Genomic DNA, 21499 nt, shown 5'->3' on the forward strand with positions numbered 1-21499 from the left:
TCTGGTCCTGGGAGTTGTCTTCAATCTTCTGTCTCTGCAGCTTGGATCTCAACTGAAGCAGTTATTCCACCACTGCAGTGTTTTTTCCATATTTTAAATTCTTTAAATCAACACTGAGTGATAAAAGGTGAAGCAGTGTCTTCAATAAGGGACTTGGTGCCACAGTTCCTGATGGGGTTTTGTTATCATTATTGTCAGTAACAATCCAGACAGGGGAAGCAAAAACAGATGACCAGATCAAATAAAATTTTCCGGACTTGAAGAATATGAAGAGATTAGCACTGATAGTACCAACATGAAAGAGTTCTGAAGAATAGTGTGTCATCTTTCACTGTGGGAGCTGAGTAGCCCCACTGAAGCCATTCAGGTATACAGGTGGTAACGTTAAGAGTAGATGTATTTTATTGTTTAACAAGGGCTAAAACCAGCACTGCCTATCAAACTGTCTTCCTATATTTGTCAAAGAACAGAAGGTCAGAAGGTGAGCAGTAAGTTTGATCTCACAAGCATGAAAGTGATTTCTAGTCATGGCTGCTGACTTCCATTCTTACCTATGTTTGAATGAAATATTATAAATATGTTTGCAGTTTAGCAGCTCAGAGATCTGTCAGCTGTAGACATCACTGTGAGTTGCAGCACTGCAATGAAGTTAGACGTAACCACAGAGGAGTTGGGCCTTTGTCTCTGAATTCTGGCTGTTCATTTCTTACTTCAAACACTTGCAAAAATACAAAACCATTGCATCTCCTGAAATTTCCTCATGATGTCTTTGTCCATCATGTTCTAAGATGCAAACAGTCTTCACCTCAAAATGTTTTTAATAAATACATTAAAAAAATGCTATAGGAATTCATTCACATACACATTCAAATACACATTTTCTCAGTTCCTGCCCTGTTTTTATTTACTGTTTTGAGACATTTAAAGTACAAGCGTGTTCATAGCATTAAATATACCATATGTCATCATTACTTAAAGCAGAAATATTCAGTGTGCATTATTCCTCTTCCCCTATAATATTTCAGCAGTGTTTATATTGTTCTTAGTGTTATTTCATGTTTAATGAACACACCAAGAGCTACATGCAAACAGGAAGAGAGATAAAACTGTGGCACATTTGTTCACCATTAGTTGTTAGTGTTTTCTAATCATGGTCCCATGTTCTCTGTGGCGTTTTTCCCTGGGAGGAAAGAGGCTTATGGCTGAGGCGTGTGGGGTTGTGTGTGCATGGTGCATGGGATGTGGTTTGCTGAGGGCTAGCATTCCCCTCCCAGACAGCTAATGATCCTGACTTGATCCTGCCAGCACCTGCTCCTCATCCTCTGGGGACACGGCCCAGAACCTGCAACACCAAGGACCCATCCTGCACCAACCAGCACACTAGGCATTGCCAATATTCTCCTGGGCAGCTGTGTGTCCTGGCTTGAATGGTCAGGATAGGGCTGCCCAGGAAATGCCTTCTCTTTTCCTCAGACAATGGCAAAAAATGGCCAGATCATATCAGAAAGTCTGGCTTTGATGCTTAGTTACCATTGCTAAAAATATCTTTACTTAAAGAGGTACCAAACTGGTGCTGCTAGCTGCATTGTAGGGTCTTAAACCACCACCTGGCATTGCAGCAGAGAGTATGTGCATCTGTTTGGCCTGGGTAGCTAGAACCAAAGCAAAGAGAATCAAAATACCATGCTGTTCTCAGGTTTTTTCTGTGCTTCTGCATTTAATGAGGTAGCTGAGGGAAATCAGAGGTACTCTCTGCCCATTGCAACACCAGGATGAGACCCTCAGTGATTTTAAATTCATCCTCTGGCTGCCCTTTCCTCAATGACTAGAGTGAAATGAGGCAATAACCCTATTTGATTTGCACATGCTACAAAACTTTCCGCTGAGGTTGGAGACCTCTGAGCGGCTGATTTAATCCTGCTGGTTCTGGGTTGGCTCTGTCTCCACACACAGAGTGGATGTGTGCTGCAGCCCTATCCCCCCAGGCTGGGAACCACTGAACTCAATGAATATTAGAAATCTGATGTCAATGAAGTCAATGAATATTAGAAAACTGATGCTGATGGATTTAAAGGAGAAACAATCTGTTCGTGCAGTTTGAAAGGTACATATATGAGCTAACCTTGTGTTTGTACAGCTTTATTTTTCCAACTCTGCAATGCATTCTAAATATGGTATTTTGGGCCCAGTTCCTAATGAGATCCCACAAATGGCAGAGTACAGGCACCTCAGCAATGAGGACTAAAGCTGATCAAGTGAACTTTGCATAATTATGAGCTGAAATCTTTAAGAACATAACACATGGCACTCATATTCCAGTGGTGAGCAATGATTGATATCAGAGGCCACAGAGAGAAAACAATGTGTAGGGAAAGGTGATGCAGGCCTGAGCTATGTTCCAGAGTGGGAAGTGTTTGGATTTATGGGCTTGAACATTTGGTCTATTCCTGTAGCTGTTAAAGTGAGGTGGAATATATCTACAAGGCATCTTGAATTTCTTAGGAATGTTTTTCTGGATATTGCTGAAATTGTCTTTTGGCTGTCAGTAAGGGAAAAACCAAACACATTCAAAAGATTTTGGACAACATTTTCTTAGAATCTAGATTGTAAAATGGCCACTTTGTTGGGCTTGGATTTGATAGCTGATATTGGCATTAGCCTGAAAATGTAATAATAATCTACTTTTCTTTGGCACAGTAATAATACTACAGCTATGTATCTGCAGGTGATAATGTCAGTAGACAGTTGACACTCACACTTAGCAAAGCTGTGAGTCAAATGAAGATCCAAAGGCTATTTAATCCCTAATTTAAAGTTTCATTTTCCTAACTGCTGCATCTGTAGTGACTTCCATAGAAGTCAGTAGGTTTAACTCATTATTTTAGTTTCCTTATCGTAAAATTGCTTTCAAATACATTTTATTATTTGTTGGTGGCTTTAAAAAATATTTTATTTCTGTAATTTCATGGGACTGTTCTTAAAGAACAGACTGCATAAATGTTCTGATAACGGTGTTACATTCAAAATTTTATTTATGGGGGAGGAAGGCTTTACATATAAAGCCAAGATTTTATTATAAGTGTTAAATTTAAACAGTTTAGTCCACTGATTATTAGTTGAGATCTAATCATTACTCTAATCATTATAAAAGAATACTTTTGTGCAGAAAAATGTTTCAGTGGTAGTAGTAGTAGTAATAGTAGTAGTGATTAATAATAATAATAACAATGTCTAAATTCTTATGCACAGACTTCTTAGTTCTATTGCTTTTCCTTATGTTTAATCCATCCTCCCTCTGTTCCTGTGGTTCTTGAAATGGGCAGTTTCAGTCTGATGGGGTTCAGTGGGAGCATTATGGCACGTCATTGGCATATGAGTCCTTGGCTGGGAAGGATATAATCTTCATCATGATGGTTTCTTTCTTCTTATGCTAGAAGCTGCTTGGGGCTCTTTTTTGTATTTGATAACATGTTAAGACCTTGCTGTTTCCTCCTTGATCTGAAGCTTCACTTTACAGCTAGGTTTTACGGATAGCATCTTATGTGAGATACTTCTTTGTTCTCCTTGTTACCCCTAAAAGTAGTTTTGCCCAGCCTAGATCTGCATTTCTTTAGCTGAACACCAGTGAGTTGTTTATAGCTGTGAGGTCTGCAGCACCAGCCTGTGCCCATCTCTGTAGTTATACCCACACCATATTACAGTGCTTCAGTGTAATAAGGGCCATGATACAATTCAGGCATGCTTCACACAGTATGGGGCATATATGTAGAAAATGTTATTACTCAGATCCAGATGAGAAAAAACTCTTTTTAATAAAAAACTTATATGCAGAGACACAGACCAGTGCAAAATTCTGCATGGTGGAATTTTATCTGTAAATCAGCAAAAGGCACAGCAGGAGCCTTGGGGCAAGGCAGGAACAGGAGGCCAAATTTATAGACCCGTGTTTACTTATAACTAACGCAGAGTTCACAGTTCACCATTCATTTATTTTCAGGAATATGTAATTTATTTCTTCCTATTTATTCCTGGGTGAGAGTATGTATGAGTTGACAAGAGACACCAGTCCTGAGATGTATATTAGAAGCAGTGAACTGAAAGTGTGCACGCATAAAATTTTTATCTCTGGGAATTTTTTGAATGCCTACCCCCTGCAAGAGGATGTCTACAGATGCAGGGTAAGGGACTACAGCTGGGCAGGTATTACCAGGAGTGCAGAGGAGCATGACTCCGATGTTTCAGGTTTCTTTGTTCAGGTATGAGCCATAGTAGAGGCCTCAGGCCGATATGTAGGTAGATGCAGATGAAGAAGAAGGAGGCTCCGTTTGCGTGGAGGTTGCAGATGAGTCAGCCGAATTGTACATCTCGGCATATGTGAGCGACAGAGGAGAAAGCTAAGTTGGTGTCTGCTGTGTAGTGTATGGCTAGCAGAAGACCTGTGATGATTTGATGATTAAGCAAACGCCTAGTAGAGATCCGAAGTTTCATCATGTTGAGATGTTTGATGGTGCTGGGAGGTCGATTAGGGCGTCGTCGATGATTTTGAGGATTTGGTGGTTTTTACGAAGGTTGAGGGCCATTGGTTATTTCTGCATGTGGATATGAGGATGATGAGGATGGATAGGGTGAATGATCCCAAGGCTTGATAGGCCTGAGTGGAGGGTAGTGGCGGTTTTGGTTGCTGTTAGCTGTAGGTTGGTGAGTCCTTCTGGGCCTAATATTTTGTATCAGGATAGGTCAATTAGATGGGAGGCGATGTTTTGTCCTCCTTTGAGGAAGTTGGTTATGCTTAGGCAATGAATTAGAGGGTTAAAATACCCTAGGGAAGTTGAAAAGTTTGAGAGGGGGGCTTGTTTTGTAAGAATGAGTGTTTGGGCTATTTTTGAGATTTCTAGGACTAAAGCGATGCCTAGGGCCTGTTACGATTAGGGCAGTTATTTTAATGGGGAGTGGCATGGTTATTGGAGGGGTTTTTGTGGGGATGATGAATGAGGTAATGAGGAATCCTGCTAGGATGCTTCCTAGTGCAAGGCGAGTGATGGGGGAGGTTACTGTGTGATGTGGGTTGATTTCATTTATTTGGGTTAAGGGAGGAATTCCCAACGATAAGGCAAAATGAGAGCATCCTTATTTTCTTATCTTCTACATCTGTAAACTGACACTTTCTGCATTTCTGTGAACATTAAGAACTAGGTAAAGCGTGTCGGATTTTCTCCTTGCTTGCACTCCTGTTAATCCATTTAACTCAGTATAACAAATAGCACAGATCAGCTGTTAGTGATCAGACTGTGCGATTTCCAGGTCATAAAACTCTTCCATTTCCCTTTCATTGTAGAAAATGTTGGAGACCTTAGCAAGTCTTGGAAGTTAAGTTATATATAGTGATTAATCTTTCAGAGGTCATATATAGAATAGAATATCCTCATTTGAAAGGGACCCAGAAGGACTGCTTCTGGCTCTGCACTGTACAACCCCAAGAATCACACCATGTGCCTGAGAGCATTGTCCAAACACTTCTTCAACTCTGTCAGGCTGGTGCTGTGACCACTTCCCTGGGGAGCCTGTTCCAGTGCTTAACCACTCTTTGGGGAGAAACCTTTTGAGGTCTATAATATAAATCTCCCCTAACACAGTTTCAGATCATACCCTTGGGTTCTGTCACTGGTCACCACAGAGCAGAGATCAGTGCCTGCCCCTCCGCTTCCCCTCATGAGGAAGTTGTAACTGCAATGAGGTCTCTCTTCAGTCTCTTCTTCTCCAGGCTGAAAAGACCAAGACCACAGTCACTCCTCACAGGGCTTCCCCTCAAGGTCCTTTACCATCTTTGTTGTCCTCCTTTGGACACTTTCTAATAGCTTTATATCTGTCATATAATATGGCCTCCAAACCTGCCCCCAGCACTTGAGGTGAGGAGCAGTGCAGAGCAGAGCAGGACAATCCCCTCCCCTGCTTGGCTGGCCATGCTGTGCCTGATGCACCCAGGACAGGGTTGCCCTCCTGGCTGCCAGAGCACTGCTGACTCAAATTCAACTTCCTATTGACCAGGACCCCCAGGTCCCTTCCTCCAGCACTGCTTTCCAGTATTGCACTTCCCAGTGTTTTGGGAACAGACAGGGTTGCCCTATCCCAGGTGCAGAATTTGGCACTTGTCTTGGTTAAACTTCATACAGTTGGTAGTTGCCCAGCCCTCTGATTTGCCAAAGTCTCTCTGCAGGACCTCTCTGCCTTTGAGGGAAGCAACAGCTCCTCCCAATTTAGTAGATGATTCTTAGTTTTGAATATTTTTTTTTATTACTCTTTAAGGAAACTTTCTATCCTTACAACACTGAAAATTGAATAGTAGAATTGGTTCTCACGGGAAGACAGCTATGCTGGAATGGTTTTCATGTGAAAGAATCAGAAGTCACTCATAGAATTCTTCACATTTTGGATTCCTTTATATTTTCTTTTAGTAATTCAGGTGCTTGTGGCACCAGCTTGTTGAATACAAATCCAGGAGTGTGCATGGGAAGAGGGGCAGTGTGTTTGTAACAAGAGATTATCAACAATCTGCAGTGCACAGAGTAAAGACACTGGCAGTAATCATCCTGATTCTAGCACTATTGCTTTCAGTTTGGGCTCTAATGAGCCATGCTGTCATACCCATTTTCAAGTGACTGATGGTGGGTACAGATAACCAAGTGAAAAATTCCTTTAAATGCAGCTCTTCCTCAGCTGGGGTACCACACACTACCAAAATTTGCATAATGCTAGGTAAGAGCTTCCACATTTCCAGCATTATCTTGTCAGCTGAAATATGGCAGTGGAGAAAACTGCGCTTGGGTTGATTCAGGCAGATTATGCTGAAGGGCCTGCACTTGCAGTGATTGTATATTTAAATGTATGAAGGCAAAATACAGAAAACACCCTGCAAGTTGAACAAGTGGAATGCAGATACATGTGGTGTTTGAAAGGCTTAGGCTACCTTTTCCAATCTCATACCTGTAAACTGTTTGCCAAATTACTAAGAGTAAGTAGCATAGCAAGGTTTTTATATAGGTATTCATAGTGTTGCCAGGTTTTAAATAAGTATTCTTATCCTTACTCTGTTTTGTACTATCAGCTGGTAAGTTGGATTCAGTACTGTCATTCTGAGATGAACTTTTTATACACATTTTATACAATTACATGGAGTTGAGGTAAAAATTACATTGCAATATCTAATATAAATAAGGTATTCTATTTTAAGTAGGTCAGTCAAATTTAAAGTAAGAAAATCCAATAATGGTGGCTTAAATATAGAACATTTCTGTTTTATTAATTTAAGCCATTTTAAAGGCAAAAATATATTGTGAAATCTTACTTTTAGGCTCTTATTTTTCTTTTTTAACAGGACTGGGAGTTTCCACATTTTATGGGTGATGTTGAAGTGAATCTTCCAGGCTTGCCTTCAGCCCACATGCAATTCAAAGTACCTTATTTCCAAAAGATACTGAAAGAGGAATATCACATACACATAACAGGTAGGTAATCTTACAGATCGTGACTCAGTCAACTGCTTCTATGTAACAACTGTATGCTACCATGGTCTTAAACGTGTATTTTTTTGTGTTTGTCCCAGACTTTTTCTGTCTCTTTATCTGTCCATATCCATATTCTCCATATATAACCATCTCAAGGAAATGAGGAACCTGTATCTTACAAATCAGAGCAGTCTGCTATTTCTCACGGATTTCAGCAACTTCTTGTGACATTAAGTAATACATAATGTAACTTCAGACATCTTTTATCTAAAATTGCTCTCTCAGGAAAATTAGCAGCTTATTTCATCTCCAAATCTCTTATGCTTTCAGATGCCTTTGCTATGATTTATGCTAATATCTTTTTATAACTTCGGTCATTCTCATCTGGCAAAGGCCACTCATAACCCTGCTTCCATCAGTCATCTAACAAGAAGCAGACAGTTAAATAACCTCAAATAAAATAGAATTGCAGTTATTGAAATGGATGATACATATAGATAGAAAGTACCTGATCCTTGCATACTGTGAGTCAGTATTTTAATAACAGTAGGGAATGAAAAAGAGAAGGAGGTTAAAAAGGGATAAATATTTTGGTTTTACCTTCAAGCTATACAAAAGGAGTATAGCTCCTCTCTCTACATTGAGAAGAGATGGATAATAATGGATAACAGAAGAATGCAGGTGTGAATTGGCAGGGGTCTTTAACTGCTAATATAAAAAGTCACAGCACATGACGCCACACAGAAATAAAATAGATGAGGGCAACCAAGGACAAGCCAAAAGAAACTCCTGCAGACCAGGGACAAAAGGAGCATTCAGAGATGATACAAAGATAAGAGCAAGAGTTAGAAGGTGAGTCACAAGCTCAGCAGACAGCTGAAGCAGAGGGAAGAAAATGTGTCAAGAAAAGAATGACACCAGCACTGAGCTGAGGCAGACTGAATGAGGCCTCAGAAAGAAGTGTTTTCAGCAGAGAATGCAGAAATGAGATTAAAAAACAGAAAAGAAGATAAAAATAGTGCAGAAGGTACCTGTTGGCTATTGACTGAGGGAAGGCAAATGGGCCAGCAGGAATTACAAATGGAGGGATAGAAAGTTTTCAAAATTGAAGGTAGTTGTCCTGCTGGAATGCTGACAGAGAACAGCCAGCTAACAAGGAGAAAGAAGAGCTGGTACATATCTGAGGACGACCATTTGAGCCATTAGTGGTTTATGGAACAGGATAAAATAAATGATGACCAGTCAGTGACTAGAACGTGTAGGGTGAAAGGAAATGTTATGTGTACATGATGAACACATTTTTCTCTCCCAAGTGAGCAGAAAGAGAAAGGAGAAGAGGAAAAAAATTAGTTTAAGCATCAGATATTTTATGTGAATTACAGGTATGGAATTCAGGGATAGCAAAAATGATTTTTTTTTCCTTTTTCTCAAGGTAGGGAATTAATTTGGAGGGGCTCAGTCCCACAAGGTTCCCAGATGCCAGACTGCTATTCCATTGTATCAGGAAAAGTAGTGGAATGGATGCACAGAGGAGTAGGAAAAATGGCTGAGGCATGGTAGGTAGGGCTGTGTCACCAGATACAGAACCTTGGCATATAATTAATGGGTGATAGAAGAGGAATTGAAGAGCAAAGAACAGTTTTGAATTGTAGAAGAGACAGAGACATAGATGATAATCAGGGATAATCAAAGAATAAACAAGAGCAAAGAACATAAATTAGTGATCAGAAATGCTATCAGTAGCAATGTTGCTGTTTGAAAACAGGCCAACCAAATAAAACCAATATTTATGCATTGTAGTCTTCTGCAGAGACGACTGGAATCCTTTCTGATTTTCTAGTGAGAAGGCATTCTTTTAATGAGGATGAGATAATGAATGAGGGCCGAGGAAAATTTTTCCCTGCTCAGCATTAACAAGATCCATTTATTAGATTCGCTAGACAAATCAATCCATTTGACTGCACATCACGTATCCTGTCTACTGAGAGCCTGTTTTATCTCAGAGCTACACCACCCTTTAGGAGATCTAATAAACAGCCATAACACATGGCACAAGAACCTCCCTTTGGGTAAGTTTTGCTTGAACCATCTGTTCTTGCCATCAGTTCTTGTCTTAGGTTAGGGCATCATGTTGGATAATTTGCAAGCTCTAGTGAACTGTCTGGATGTGCAGATACTTGAATAATCTACTCAAATCAAGGTGCAGAATATTTGAAAAGAAAAAAAAACCCTAATTATATATATATTTTATATATATATATATATTTATATAATCAAGATTAATATAATCCAAATGATGGACATGAATGCAACTGCAGCAGGTGACATGGGGGTAGAACAGTGGTAACGACAGGGAGCCAGCTTTATTTAAGCCCTGTTTAATACGCAGAATCCAGAATGTTAAATTTAACCATAGGACTTCTTTTAAGTAACAAGCAGGAAATGAACACTGAGGCCTGAAAAGCATTTCTTTTAGTACTAGCTACATAGATAAATCCAGGTTGTAAATCTATGACTTGTGCTCTAATTTTTAGAAATTGAAAACCATTTTCTCCCAAGTAGCAAGAAGAAAGAAGGCATGGCTGAAATATCATTTGCCATCCTTTTCCTGGCAGAATTTATTCTTTATTAGTTCTTACACAGTCTGTTTTAGACACTGTTGATTGATATAAATAAAAGCAATCCTATTCAATATCGTTTGTTCTAATAAGCAATGGTCCCACAAAGGATCAGCTCTAAGGAAAGCAACATTCTGAGGAGTCAAGGATTTCAAGCCACCACTCTGTTGGTTTGTCCTTGATGGCTTTGAGCAAGTTCTATATGGATGAATAATTTCAGTTACATGCTATGTGTTGCCAGCTCTCCTGACTTTGTCACAAGTCTTAAGACAGTTGTGCTTTTTCTTCTTTTTCTTTTTCTTTTCTTTTTCTTTTTCTTTTTCTTTTTCTTTTTCTTTTCTTTTCTTTTTCTTTTTCTTTTTCTTTTTCTTTTTCTTTTTCTTTTTCGTTTTTCTTTTTCTTTTTCTTTTTCTTTTTCTTTTTCTTTTTCTTTTTCTTTTTCTTTTTCTTTTTCGTTTTTCTTTTTCTTTTTCTTTTCTTTTTCTTCTTTTTCATTATGTTGTCTTAAAGATTTATCTCCTGAATACAGTGAGTAAATGAGAATTTCAGCTTTCATAAAATTAAGATCATGATTGCAGAGAAAAAAAATTAAAATTTGCTTCTGCATAATTCAGTGTCTAAAAAGGCAGAAAAATACAACTATACAAGGTATATTATTTTAACCCATGATACTTTAAACTAATAACATACTTCCTTAGTCCTGACTTATGATTTCTTAATGTTGTTGACAGTAATAGTGAATTAACATCTTCTGACTCTTCAGTGTAATTTTGAATTTATTGTGAAAAGCTATCTTATTTTTACTGGTAAGTGAGTACCTCATTTTAGTCTCATTTCTTTGCAGCTAGGAACTCCTTGCAATACTCCTTACTGAGTATTAAATATTTTCATTCTGTTTTGATAGCCACTTTTTTTAATGAACATTGAAAAAAAACTTGAATTCCTGCATCTGCTTAGCTCATCTGGATTTCCCTTGACAGATGGTTCATTGCAAAGTGTGTGTTTTCCTTTTTAGGCTGATGTTTATGAAAATACAGTCTATCCTAGTTTCTATAATACCCAGGGAAATGTGTAAAACTTAAAATAAATTTTATTCAGCTTCTTTTGTGATTAAAAGACACTGGGTAGGGGGCCTGCCTTGTACCCTTTAATGGCAGCATTGGAAATCCAAGAGCATCTACTGTCAAGTATGCAGGTAATTTTCAGAGTGAAAATGTTACAATTTAGGTATCAGAAGAAATGGGAGATTTCTCTGGCTGTTTGTAACATGTTTGACCCAAGTACCCTTCCACCCAAAGGAGAAATTGTCACCCTCATAGCTGTGGAGTTACCAGCATGGCTGGCTTGTGGAGTTAAACCAACAGCGTGTCTAGATTCAGCCCAAGCTTACACAGAGTAGCCCAAGGGAGTCTGTGGGCAAAAATAGAAAGGTTAGAGGTATAACCAAAGCTGTCCATGCACACAGACGTGAAAAAACCTCAGAGGATTAACATCTTAGATCAGCTGTGAGTGGTCTGTCTGTATGCATGTATCTAGCTAATAACACTAATGTGACAGAAGATAGGAAGAACATTTCAAATGTTTTACAGCAGTGTCTGTGTGGTTTTAGACACAAATTACAGTTGAGACAGAAGTCTAAAGCAAACATGTCCTACACTAGCCTCTGGCTGTGGTTGCACAGCATGAGGCTGCTTGTGTCTAGCCTTATTAAGTAGAATTTTCACATTACCTCCTGACCTCAGTAAGGTTCCTGAGGACTAGCTTCTACATGAGATCCTTTCGTTGGGAAATGAATGGTCTGTTCCAGAGTGGGCATACAAAGATAAAACTGCTCCAGAATCAGCAGCTGTTTTGGAATATTGGGATATATTCCAAATGTTGTGTGGAGGATTGCCCAAAAATCTTGTTTGATGGTGAAAATATGTGAATTTCTGGAAAAGGGAAAAATGAAAATCCATACTTCTTTCAAAATGAGAAGACCCCTGGCATTCATGTGCACTGCACAGTTGTTGAGCTTCAGCAGCACGGGGATATTGTTTCTAAGCGGAGTTCTGTACAGCCTGATGTTCAGAGCATGGTCTTATGATGCAGGTCCAAGCTGCCACAAGTGGAGGTTATTGTAGAGTCAAAGTTTCCTTTCTGGTGAGTGTTCCAGCCAGGAGAATACAATCCTCTTCAACAGACATGCTTTGTCAGAAAACAGGAGTGAATTTTCATCCCCAAATACTGGTTGTAGTCTACAGTGCCTATAAAAACATGTCATGTTTTACATCACAGCCTGACAAGGACACTAACACTCTTGGGTCCAATTTTTATTTTGGAAGATCTTTGTTGCATCAAATTGCAGTATTGTACAATGTTTCCAAATACACCAAATCAGATTCCTAACTTTCCAAATATTATGTGCAGCATGTAAAGGGTCAGTGCTGTGAAAGTTATAAAGTTTTTAACCAAATCAAGTAGTGCATGGCTGAATGGCACAACCTATTTTCCCACATGACTTTCTTCATTGTTAACTTCATTGAAGACTGGATAAAATTCTTTTTAGTTTGACGAAATGATTACTAGCCTTCCAGTCTTTGACAGTTTATCCTATTACATCCTTCCATTTCAAATGTTGTCTTTGAAAAAAGCATTTTCCATCCAAGAAGGGCTAATTGGGGTCAGGTATATGTCAGTATTGCCACACAAATTTCATGGAAGTAGGGTCAGCCCTAAAGCAGCAGTAATACTAATTCTACAGAAGCTGGGTAAGAAACAAGTTAAATGACTTTGTAGTGTGGAGCTCCATCTTCCCTTGTCACTTTTTATCTGGAATGAAACTTGACATTTTTAAAAATAAAATTAATATCTATACATTTATAATACATTTGTTATGATCCTTTGCAAACTTACAAAATTGAATTTGTTCATGCACAAGATCAAAGGTTATGATTGACTTTTCATTTACCTAGCTTATTTCCTATATAGGCTTGATATATGACTTAAAGTTTGCTATGAAAATGATTATGCTAAAATTAAGTTGCAATAGACAATCATTTAATATACATACATTATAAACATTTAAGTTATAATTTTAAAGGTTGGGCAATATATTAAATCTCTGTATAACCATATATGAGCACAATGACATCTTTGTGCTCCAAAACATCACAGATCTAGAAGGATGGCTGGATTGGCTTCTTTGACTGTCATGCTAGCTACCGCAGCAGTGAATACCTGTCTTGGAGAGGGATAGATGGCAGAGGACACGATATTCTAGAAAGAGGTAAATACTTTCTGTAAGTACCCAAGACAGCACTAACTCAGTCATTTTGTTTCTAAGGACATTAATGCAGCCCTTGGATAAAGGGATTATCGAGTAGGAGCAGAAAGATGTCATTGTGTTCATATCTGGTTATAGTGAGACCGTTACTCATACACAGCCTTTGGTTCTGGTGACAACTGTATTCAAAAGAAAAGGAAAATTTATAGAGCTCATCAAGCATAACAGTGAAGCAGAGGGTGAAAAATTTGGCTGAGAATAAGAAATTTAAGGATTTTTGAGGAAAATCTGCTATAGAACAGCAGCTGTTCTCAGTCAGCTAGCTGCCATTTAGACATACAGGTGGCAGTTCATCCTCACTAAATGGGATGATGGACTTAAGTGGTTTGTATGGCCCACATGCACCCAACAATCACAGCAGCTGAGCTCAGGGCTTAGTTTCTGCCTGCCTAGCTCTGACTGGGAGCTGAGGGAGGGAGTTTCAAGTTCATACTTTCTATGAGACAGGAACAATGTATCTTTCTATCAAACACTCAGCGTCAAAAAACTTCTGAACCCTTTTTCAAAACATTTTCAGACAGTGAAAGTACGAAAAGTAGTGATATTATCACTGTGTCCTAAGAAATGATGGTAAGGTAAAGAAGAGTCATCTAATTGCCCAGCTGAGGAAAAAAACAAGAAGTCAGCTACTACATTCTGCTTGACAACAGCTATTGATCAGTGAATCCTGTGTCTTTCTGTTGAAAGACAGATGTGATGGGAAAAATAGAAACATTAAATAAATGGCAAACATCCACAGGAAACATCAAGTTACATTGTATTGTTTGTTATATTATTTCATACTTCAGCATCACTTTCAGTCTCTTGGTGTTAAATATTATTTAATGTGGTGTTAATAGTCTGAAAAGATAGTTTTCTTTAACATGTCAATTATAAAATTGACAAAATCACAGGGAGAAATCATAGAATGGTTTCAGTTGGAAGGGATCCTAAGGGATATTTAGTTCCAGCCCTTCTGATGTGAGCAGGGATACCTTCCTCTACACTGGTTTGTTCAAAGCCCATCCAACTTCACTTTGATAGAGGAGTTATTCAGGAATGATAGGATTGCCTGCAAGGTCTTTTCAGTTCATTTGTGTTTCCAAACAGTGACGACTGTTCAACATGAGAGAATAACAAGAGAATAAATATTCTTGTTTATTTTCAATCTATTTAATCTGAACTGAAGAGAGCCATTAAACATAACTACTGAATACATGAAGTTAGTCTCCTTACCCTCCTGAAGAATTCTGGTTGGACAGTTTGAACACACATACTTTCAGGAACTGGAATCCATTAATTCTGTGCAAGTCACTAGCCTAAGTAATTTGATAGATCCTATGATACATTTTCTTTTTCACTTGAAGCATACTTAGATATGATTCCAGCAAAGACCATGATCATTCATCACCAGCAGAAACATTCCTCCATGCATTTATTTTCACTTAATGCTGACATGTAGATTTACCAGGTTCTTGGGTGATGGCAGTCATCACTGCACAGGTGAGATCTTAACATATGTCTAACTAGAATGTAAGATATGCTTTGACTGTGAAAATAGTATAATTTGGTATGCGTATTCATTGACACAGATTATAAAAAAAACTAGGCTAGACTTGGAAGTCTACAATCAGCCCTTGCTATTTCTCAACAATCTCACTGTGATTCTATAAATCACAGTTTTTCTGATTGCCCATACCTGAATATATCGACACTCCATGGTTGGTATAGCAAATAACATAAGTATATACTCTTAAAATGCATATAGTTACCAACCTCAAAAACCTCAGTCACTTCAGTATTTTTTGGAATATAAATGGTTCTGTCAAATGTGGCCTTTTTATGGAAAATTTCCATGTGAATATTTTTAAAGCTGTGAAATTATTGCTTTTTCTAGGTTTATTGCTATATAACACATCACCTAGCGATCTAATAAGCTGGTCACTTACAAACTGTAATGTCAATTGAATAGTTCTACTTCTGTGCTTGTATTAGAAAATTGTTTTGTGTCCAGACCTAATTGTGAAATACTAGGGAATATTTAGCATAAATCTGACTGTGGTGGAAATTTATTTATTAAATTTTATTTTTTAATATTTATACATTTATTAATTTTATTAATCTTTACAGATTAATAAAAATGAACTTTTTTTTTCTCTGAGTATCTTTTATGTGTAATGGCATTTGTACTGCTTCTAAAATGGATATATCAGATGACAGAATTTTCTTTTTCCAACCAGGCAAATGGTTTAACTATGGAATTATCTTCCTTGTTTTAATCTTGGATCTAAATATGTGGAAGAACCAAATATTTTACAAACCGCATGAATATGGTCAATATATTGGTCCTGGACAGAAGATCTACACAGTGAAGGACTCAGAGAGCTTGAAAGACCTTAACAGAACTAAGTTATCTTGGGAGTGGAGATCCAATAACACAAACCCTTTGACGAACCGGACCTATGCCGAAGGGGACATGTTCTTGCACAGCAGGTTCACAGGCTCCAGCCTTGATGTCAAATGCCTGGCTTTTATTCCAAGTTTGCTGGCTTTTGCTTTGTTTGGTTTCTTCATCTGGTTCTTTGGGCGATTTCAGAAAACTGACCAAGGCATGGAGAATTTGGACAAATCGTACACAAGAATGAAACGAAAGTCACCATCAGATATGGGAATGACACGAGAAAATACACAGGTGTTAGAAGAACCATTGAATTTTCACGAACCACACCTGGTATCCATAAAATCAGACTTAAGTGAAATAGTTTTTAATTCTTCTCTTCTAACTTCTGAAAACTTGAACGCACAACTGAACGAACAAGACAGCCCTTTACAGCCAGTACCAGAGTCCTCTGTCCCTAAGAATAATCCTGTGACATAGAGGAAAATACCCAGGAAAATCAGTTTAAATAAGCAGTTGCTCTAAGATTTCAGTTTTACCTTTTGTAAGTTAAGATTTACATAGTGTTTAGAATAAGAAACTCAACCTATACCAAGAGGTGCTCAGCATGCTTTTTCTAGGAATTTTGGTTTTTATTTGTATTATAGTATGTGCCTATTGTATATCTAACATTCCTTTATAGATTGCTTCCCAAAATTGCACAAGCTATTTATTAATACATTACCTTAACTGTATAATAGTGTATTAGATGATTACTTGCAGGTATAAAATTCTACCGTGGTGGTGCCTTGAGACATTAAACTGTTTTTTAACTCAACACCAGGTGTATAGCACAGTTCTTCTCATCTGCTTTGCAAAATTTTTTGTATACGGTTGTTTCAAGTGTCATTTGGTGTCTTGACAGAGAAGAAAAATATAGTTATTCCTAAAGGTTTTCTGTTAGGATACCACAACTTGACTTTGTTATTTACTCATCTGTGAAGTCAGAGATTTTGATGACCAGACTGCAGAGAAGCATGGTGATTACCTTTTAATTTTTCTGGCTAGCTGCCAAACACAAATACAGATTTATTATGCAGTAAACAGCAGAGACATAATACGACATGGGTCACTAGTTGTGAAAATATGAGTTTCTCCATCAGTAATAGCAATTATGTGATAATGCCTAATTATGTTTTTCTTAATTAAAGATAAACTGCTCCTTGATTTAAAGTTTTGCCCTTCACCTTTTAGAAACAGAGGTGAAAATGCATGGTTGAAGCAACTCTTTCCATCATCACACCAACCCCATGCAACATCAAAGAGCCAATGGAGTGATTGTAGTTAAGGACACAAAGCCCATTAAATCCAGCATTTTTGCGATTCTGTGCAGATATGGCCAGGGTATATGTGAAACACAGTGCTTGTAGTCTAATTTCTCCAAATACTGAAGAAATATTGGAGGTTTTTCATTAACATAAATTAATAGTTAAATTTTATTGCACCTTTTTTTTGTCCTGCATTTGTTATCCGTGACTATTCATAACTTGAAATCAGAAACAGAGGGAAACTTGGGTTTTTGGTTTTTTGAAGGGTACTTCATAATGTGAATTTCTTTGCTATATGATCAAACTAAATGCACTAGAGAAATCACATATCTAAAACATCAGAAAGACTCTGATTTGCTTCTTTCAGTTCTATAAAATTGTTGTTACAAGTTACCAAATAATAAGTAATTTTTAAGACTGAATTATTTCCCTGTCACTTTCTGGTGTTGCTGTATTTTGTCTTTGTGACTTTTTTATCTCTGTTGGTTTTGATGTATTTGCTTTTAAGTTTTCAGAATGCTGAATTTAGCATGCATAATAGAACTGTGCATTTATTAACTGTCACTTGAGAGCCAATTTTAATAAACATCATTCAACAATTGTTTATTATGAGGCAGGAACACACTCTGTCAATTTTGCAGTTTTTCAAACCATTTTACCCATGCATTGCCCTATTTCAATTGACATTAAAAAAGACAGACAGCATCACAGTGATGTCAAAATTTAATATTTTAAATGAAATATTTAATGTTTTATCAGAAAAAAAAAATTGTAATCATAATTTTTTATCAATTAAAAATTATGGCTAAACCCAAATTTATTCTCTTTTGCCTACTGCAACCTATAAACTTGTTTAATTGACTTACTATATAATCAAAGACAAGCCATTAATAAGTAATGATAAACCAGCGTGAGATCCTGCTTGTACTATGTAAGAACTGATATACTGATATATGACATTAAAACAGCATTTGATCTCTTAAGTAGTTACAGAAATAGCTGTTTAATTTTGCAGATACATGCTTCTCTGTATGTTTTGGACACTGTAAACCCAAGTACTGAAAATCTCTCGTTAACTCATTTCTCTATTTGTGCAGAGTAGTAGTTAAATACATGAATATGTAGGCAGAAAAATGAAATAATTACTTGAACCTTACAGCCTGCATGATTTCTTGACTCTGAGGAAACTTATTATTAAGCAACTGATTTCAAAGCTAAAATAATTCCTTGACCTCATATTGAGTTAATGCTTTTAAGGTCATTATAAGCCTTCATGAAAGAGAGAAAAACATCAAGTAATCCTAGATTCTGCATGAGTATTTAAATAATGGCCAAGCATAGGGATTGCTTATATTATATATCATTTGTAAGAGGTTTAAAGATTCAGTATAACCACTCACCATGGTCAACTCATCTAGTTAATTAATGGAGAAAGGTCTTCTTAGTCATGTAGGAGTCTCATTTGTAATCACAGACATAGATGGAAGAAGAGAGGAGTATTTTCATTGTCCACTTCCAGTGTTAAGTTTGAGAAGCCTGAGTTAGATGGCCAGGCTTGCCCCAAGGCAGGGACTTGGGAGCTGAGCACCCGTGTTGGCGCAGGGGTCTCCCTGACCCAGATGTAATTAGCACTGACTCTACCATGCAGAAGGCTGAACCATTGCTTTATTCTTCTATACTATATTCCTACTATATTCTTAAGAAACTCATAACTCCTTCTAGCTTGTCTGATATAACTTGGACCTCGTTGGTCAACTAACTAAAACACTACCACCCTTTGGCAAACAAATTTCTATAACATGTTCCACATTTGCTTAGTTACAGGTGCAACAAGTGGAGATAAGAATTGGTTTAATTCTTTCTCTGAGCTTTTTCACAGCTTCTTGCAGCGTTCCACAGGGAAAATTCCTGGGAAGGCCTGTACCTGCTCTCTATGGCCAGAGCTGCTGCCACACACCCTAAAGCTGATTCAGTACCTAACTCAATCATTTATTTCAGCATTACTGAGTAGTGCAACCCAGCAAGAGCAGGCTTGTGGAGTTGGTGCTGAGGACCCGTGCCCACTGTCTGTGCATTTCAGGGGTTTATATCAGTTTAGCTCTTGTTTGGTCCTGATCGAAGGATAGTGGCTGGGGTACATGCAGAGACCCTGAGCTGGAGGACCTCTCAAGGTCTGAGCTGGAGGAAAGCCAGCAAGCACAATCACAACTTTACCCCTGACCTTAGCTGCTAATGTAGAGTCATTCTGAGTCTTCTTCCCAAAATGGAAATATTCTTCCTCCAAGCACAATTCATTATTGTCAACTGTTGTTCACTTTTAACATTCTGAAACACGTTGCTATCTCAAAACAGTCTGAAGTGCTTTCTATTCTAGTACCCATAACTTGGACCTCAATATGGACATTTGACCTTCTCCTTAAAACCTAACTATTGGATAAATTTATGAGGCTTCTATTTCTTTTCCTGAGGACGTTGAAAAACCCATAGGAGGGGAGAAACTTGAGGGAGTGTCAGTTTTTTCACAAACTACACATCTCCATTCTACCCTCTATAATGAACCATCTAGAAGCTGCCATCACTACAGGGTTGGCCAGTGTCTGCTTTGACAAAGATCAGATATGGCATCTTTTTTTTTTTTTACCCATAGATACATTTTACATTGATGGATGATAGAAGCCACCTGATATAGTATATATATAGAAGATACATCTCTAGGATAAGCACATAAGATTTGTGAGCCCACAGGTGCTCGTAAATTGCCTTAATATTCTCAACAATTACCTTTACTGAGATGGAAATTACATGAAGCAAATAGAAAGTAAGAATTTTTGTAGAAAGTACCTTAAATATAATATTCATGCTTATGGAAGTGTATAGATATCTTCAAAAACACATATATAAAATGCCTATATGTATGTACATTAGGAGCCCAGGGATTAGTTGATTTTGTTGGGAAAACTGCTGAGTTCCACAAGGCAATTTACTACTGCCCTTTTCATGCTACATTGCTCCATCAGTTACTTATTTCAGGTTGTTTTATCTCCTCTGCCTCTACTTATTTTGCAGAGAAAATATAAGACCAAAGAAAGAGCATTTAATTGCACTGTCTGTGTCCTCAAGTTATTTCTTTGTCAAATTTATTTTATTGCAGAAACTAAATGTTTTCTGTTTTAAAAGATTTCTTTCCTTTCTGGCTAGTATCGTCATACTTTGGGCTACTGCACTCTATTATAGTATGTGTTTTTTCCTGCATTGAACAGCATCCATCATGACAACCACCTGGGAACAAAGAGCAGACACCTCACAAAGACTGAGAAGGTAGTAAGCCAGTTCCTTAGTAGACTGGCAAGCTCATTTTCCCAGAAGTAAGCAGGTTATGGCTCACTAGTAAAAGATGTAACAGATTTTTAATACACTGGCCCTAATTTTAACAGCCTTCTCGAAGGGGCTCAGTGGGAGAGGACTTTTTATCTTAGACTACAAATTTGAAGTAGTTACATCCTGCAAGCAGAGGTAAAGGTTTCCACTTTTTAGTGTGCATTTAAAAGTAACCAACTTAAAATTTGAGCAGATTGCAAGAACCATAAAAATTAGACAACACTGTGAGTAAGAATATGAAGGTGATTAACTTTTTGCTTCCCAGCACAGGATGGAGACAAAACACCTTTGTCAGATGTGTGAGTGGCCCTGTGCTTGCAATTATAGATAGTTAAATGCAAAGATTCAAAGTGCATTTATTAACAAACAGTTGCAGTACCTCTATCAACAGAGGTGCCCCTGCCAGCAGCAGACAGACCAGCTCTTCTGCCATATGCTCTCTGTCCTGTCTGTCCATGCTAACTTGCAAGTGACGAAGGAGTTGCTCCTTTCCCTGTGCGCTCAAAACTGTCCAATGGGAAGTCTGGGCTACCTGAGTGTGCTCTGGCATGTTATTGCACTGCCTAATGTACAACTCCAAGAAGGACAACCAAGGGCAGGCAAAAGGGGGAAGTCTGGTCTGCAAGTTTTACAGCCTTGAGGTCAAGAATGTCACTTACATGACCATTTCCGAAGCAAATCAGTATAAGTAGAAGTCCTGTTTCATAGGAACACAAAGGGACAAATGGAGAGATAGGAAATCACTAGAAATCTTTTCCATCCCCTTCAAATATTCAAACAGAAGCAGCAAGTCCCTGTTTCCAAATGTTCACAAACAGTTACCAGCTTCCAGATGACTCCTGGGTGAGTAGCTCTTCTGGGTAACTAGGTTTTAACACCATCATAATTCCCTCCTAACACTTCCTCTGCATGGGGGATGTCAGCAGCTTTTCACTGTTTGGGGGAATGGAGTAGTTTTCTGAAAAGGAAGTGGGAAAGAAATTGTAAGGGAG

The 21499-nt window shown here is 38.0% G+C and overlaps 1 protein-coding gene across 3 annotated transcripts in view; it reads left to right on the forward strand.

The window, feature by feature from the left end:
• The window catches only part of TMEM117 (transmembrane protein 117), a 180977-nt gene extending 164338 nt beyond the window's left edge, over nt 1-16639 (forward strand). For all 3 annotated transcript variants that reach the window (XM_036401269.2, XM_036401268.2, XM_036401267.2), the window contains exons 7-8: nt 7373-7502; nt 15665-16639. In XM_036401269.2, the coding sequence (XP_036257162.1) occupies nt 7373-7502; nt 15665-16302 (768 nt within the window). In that variant the 3' untranslated portion in view covers nt 16303-16639. The remainder of the gene's footprint in view (nt 1-7372; nt 7503-15664) is intronic.
• Nucleotides 16640-21499: the final 4860 nt, after the last annotated feature.

The sequence above is a fragment of the Molothrus ater genome, chromosome 5 (genome assembly GCF_012460135.2).
Source record: "Molothrus ater isolate BHLD 08-10-18 breed brown headed cowbird chromosome 5, BPBGC_Mater_1.1, whole genome shotgun sequence".
Taxonomy (NCBI): Eukaryota; Metazoa; Chordata; class Aves; order Passeriformes; family Icteridae; genus Molothrus; species Molothrus ater.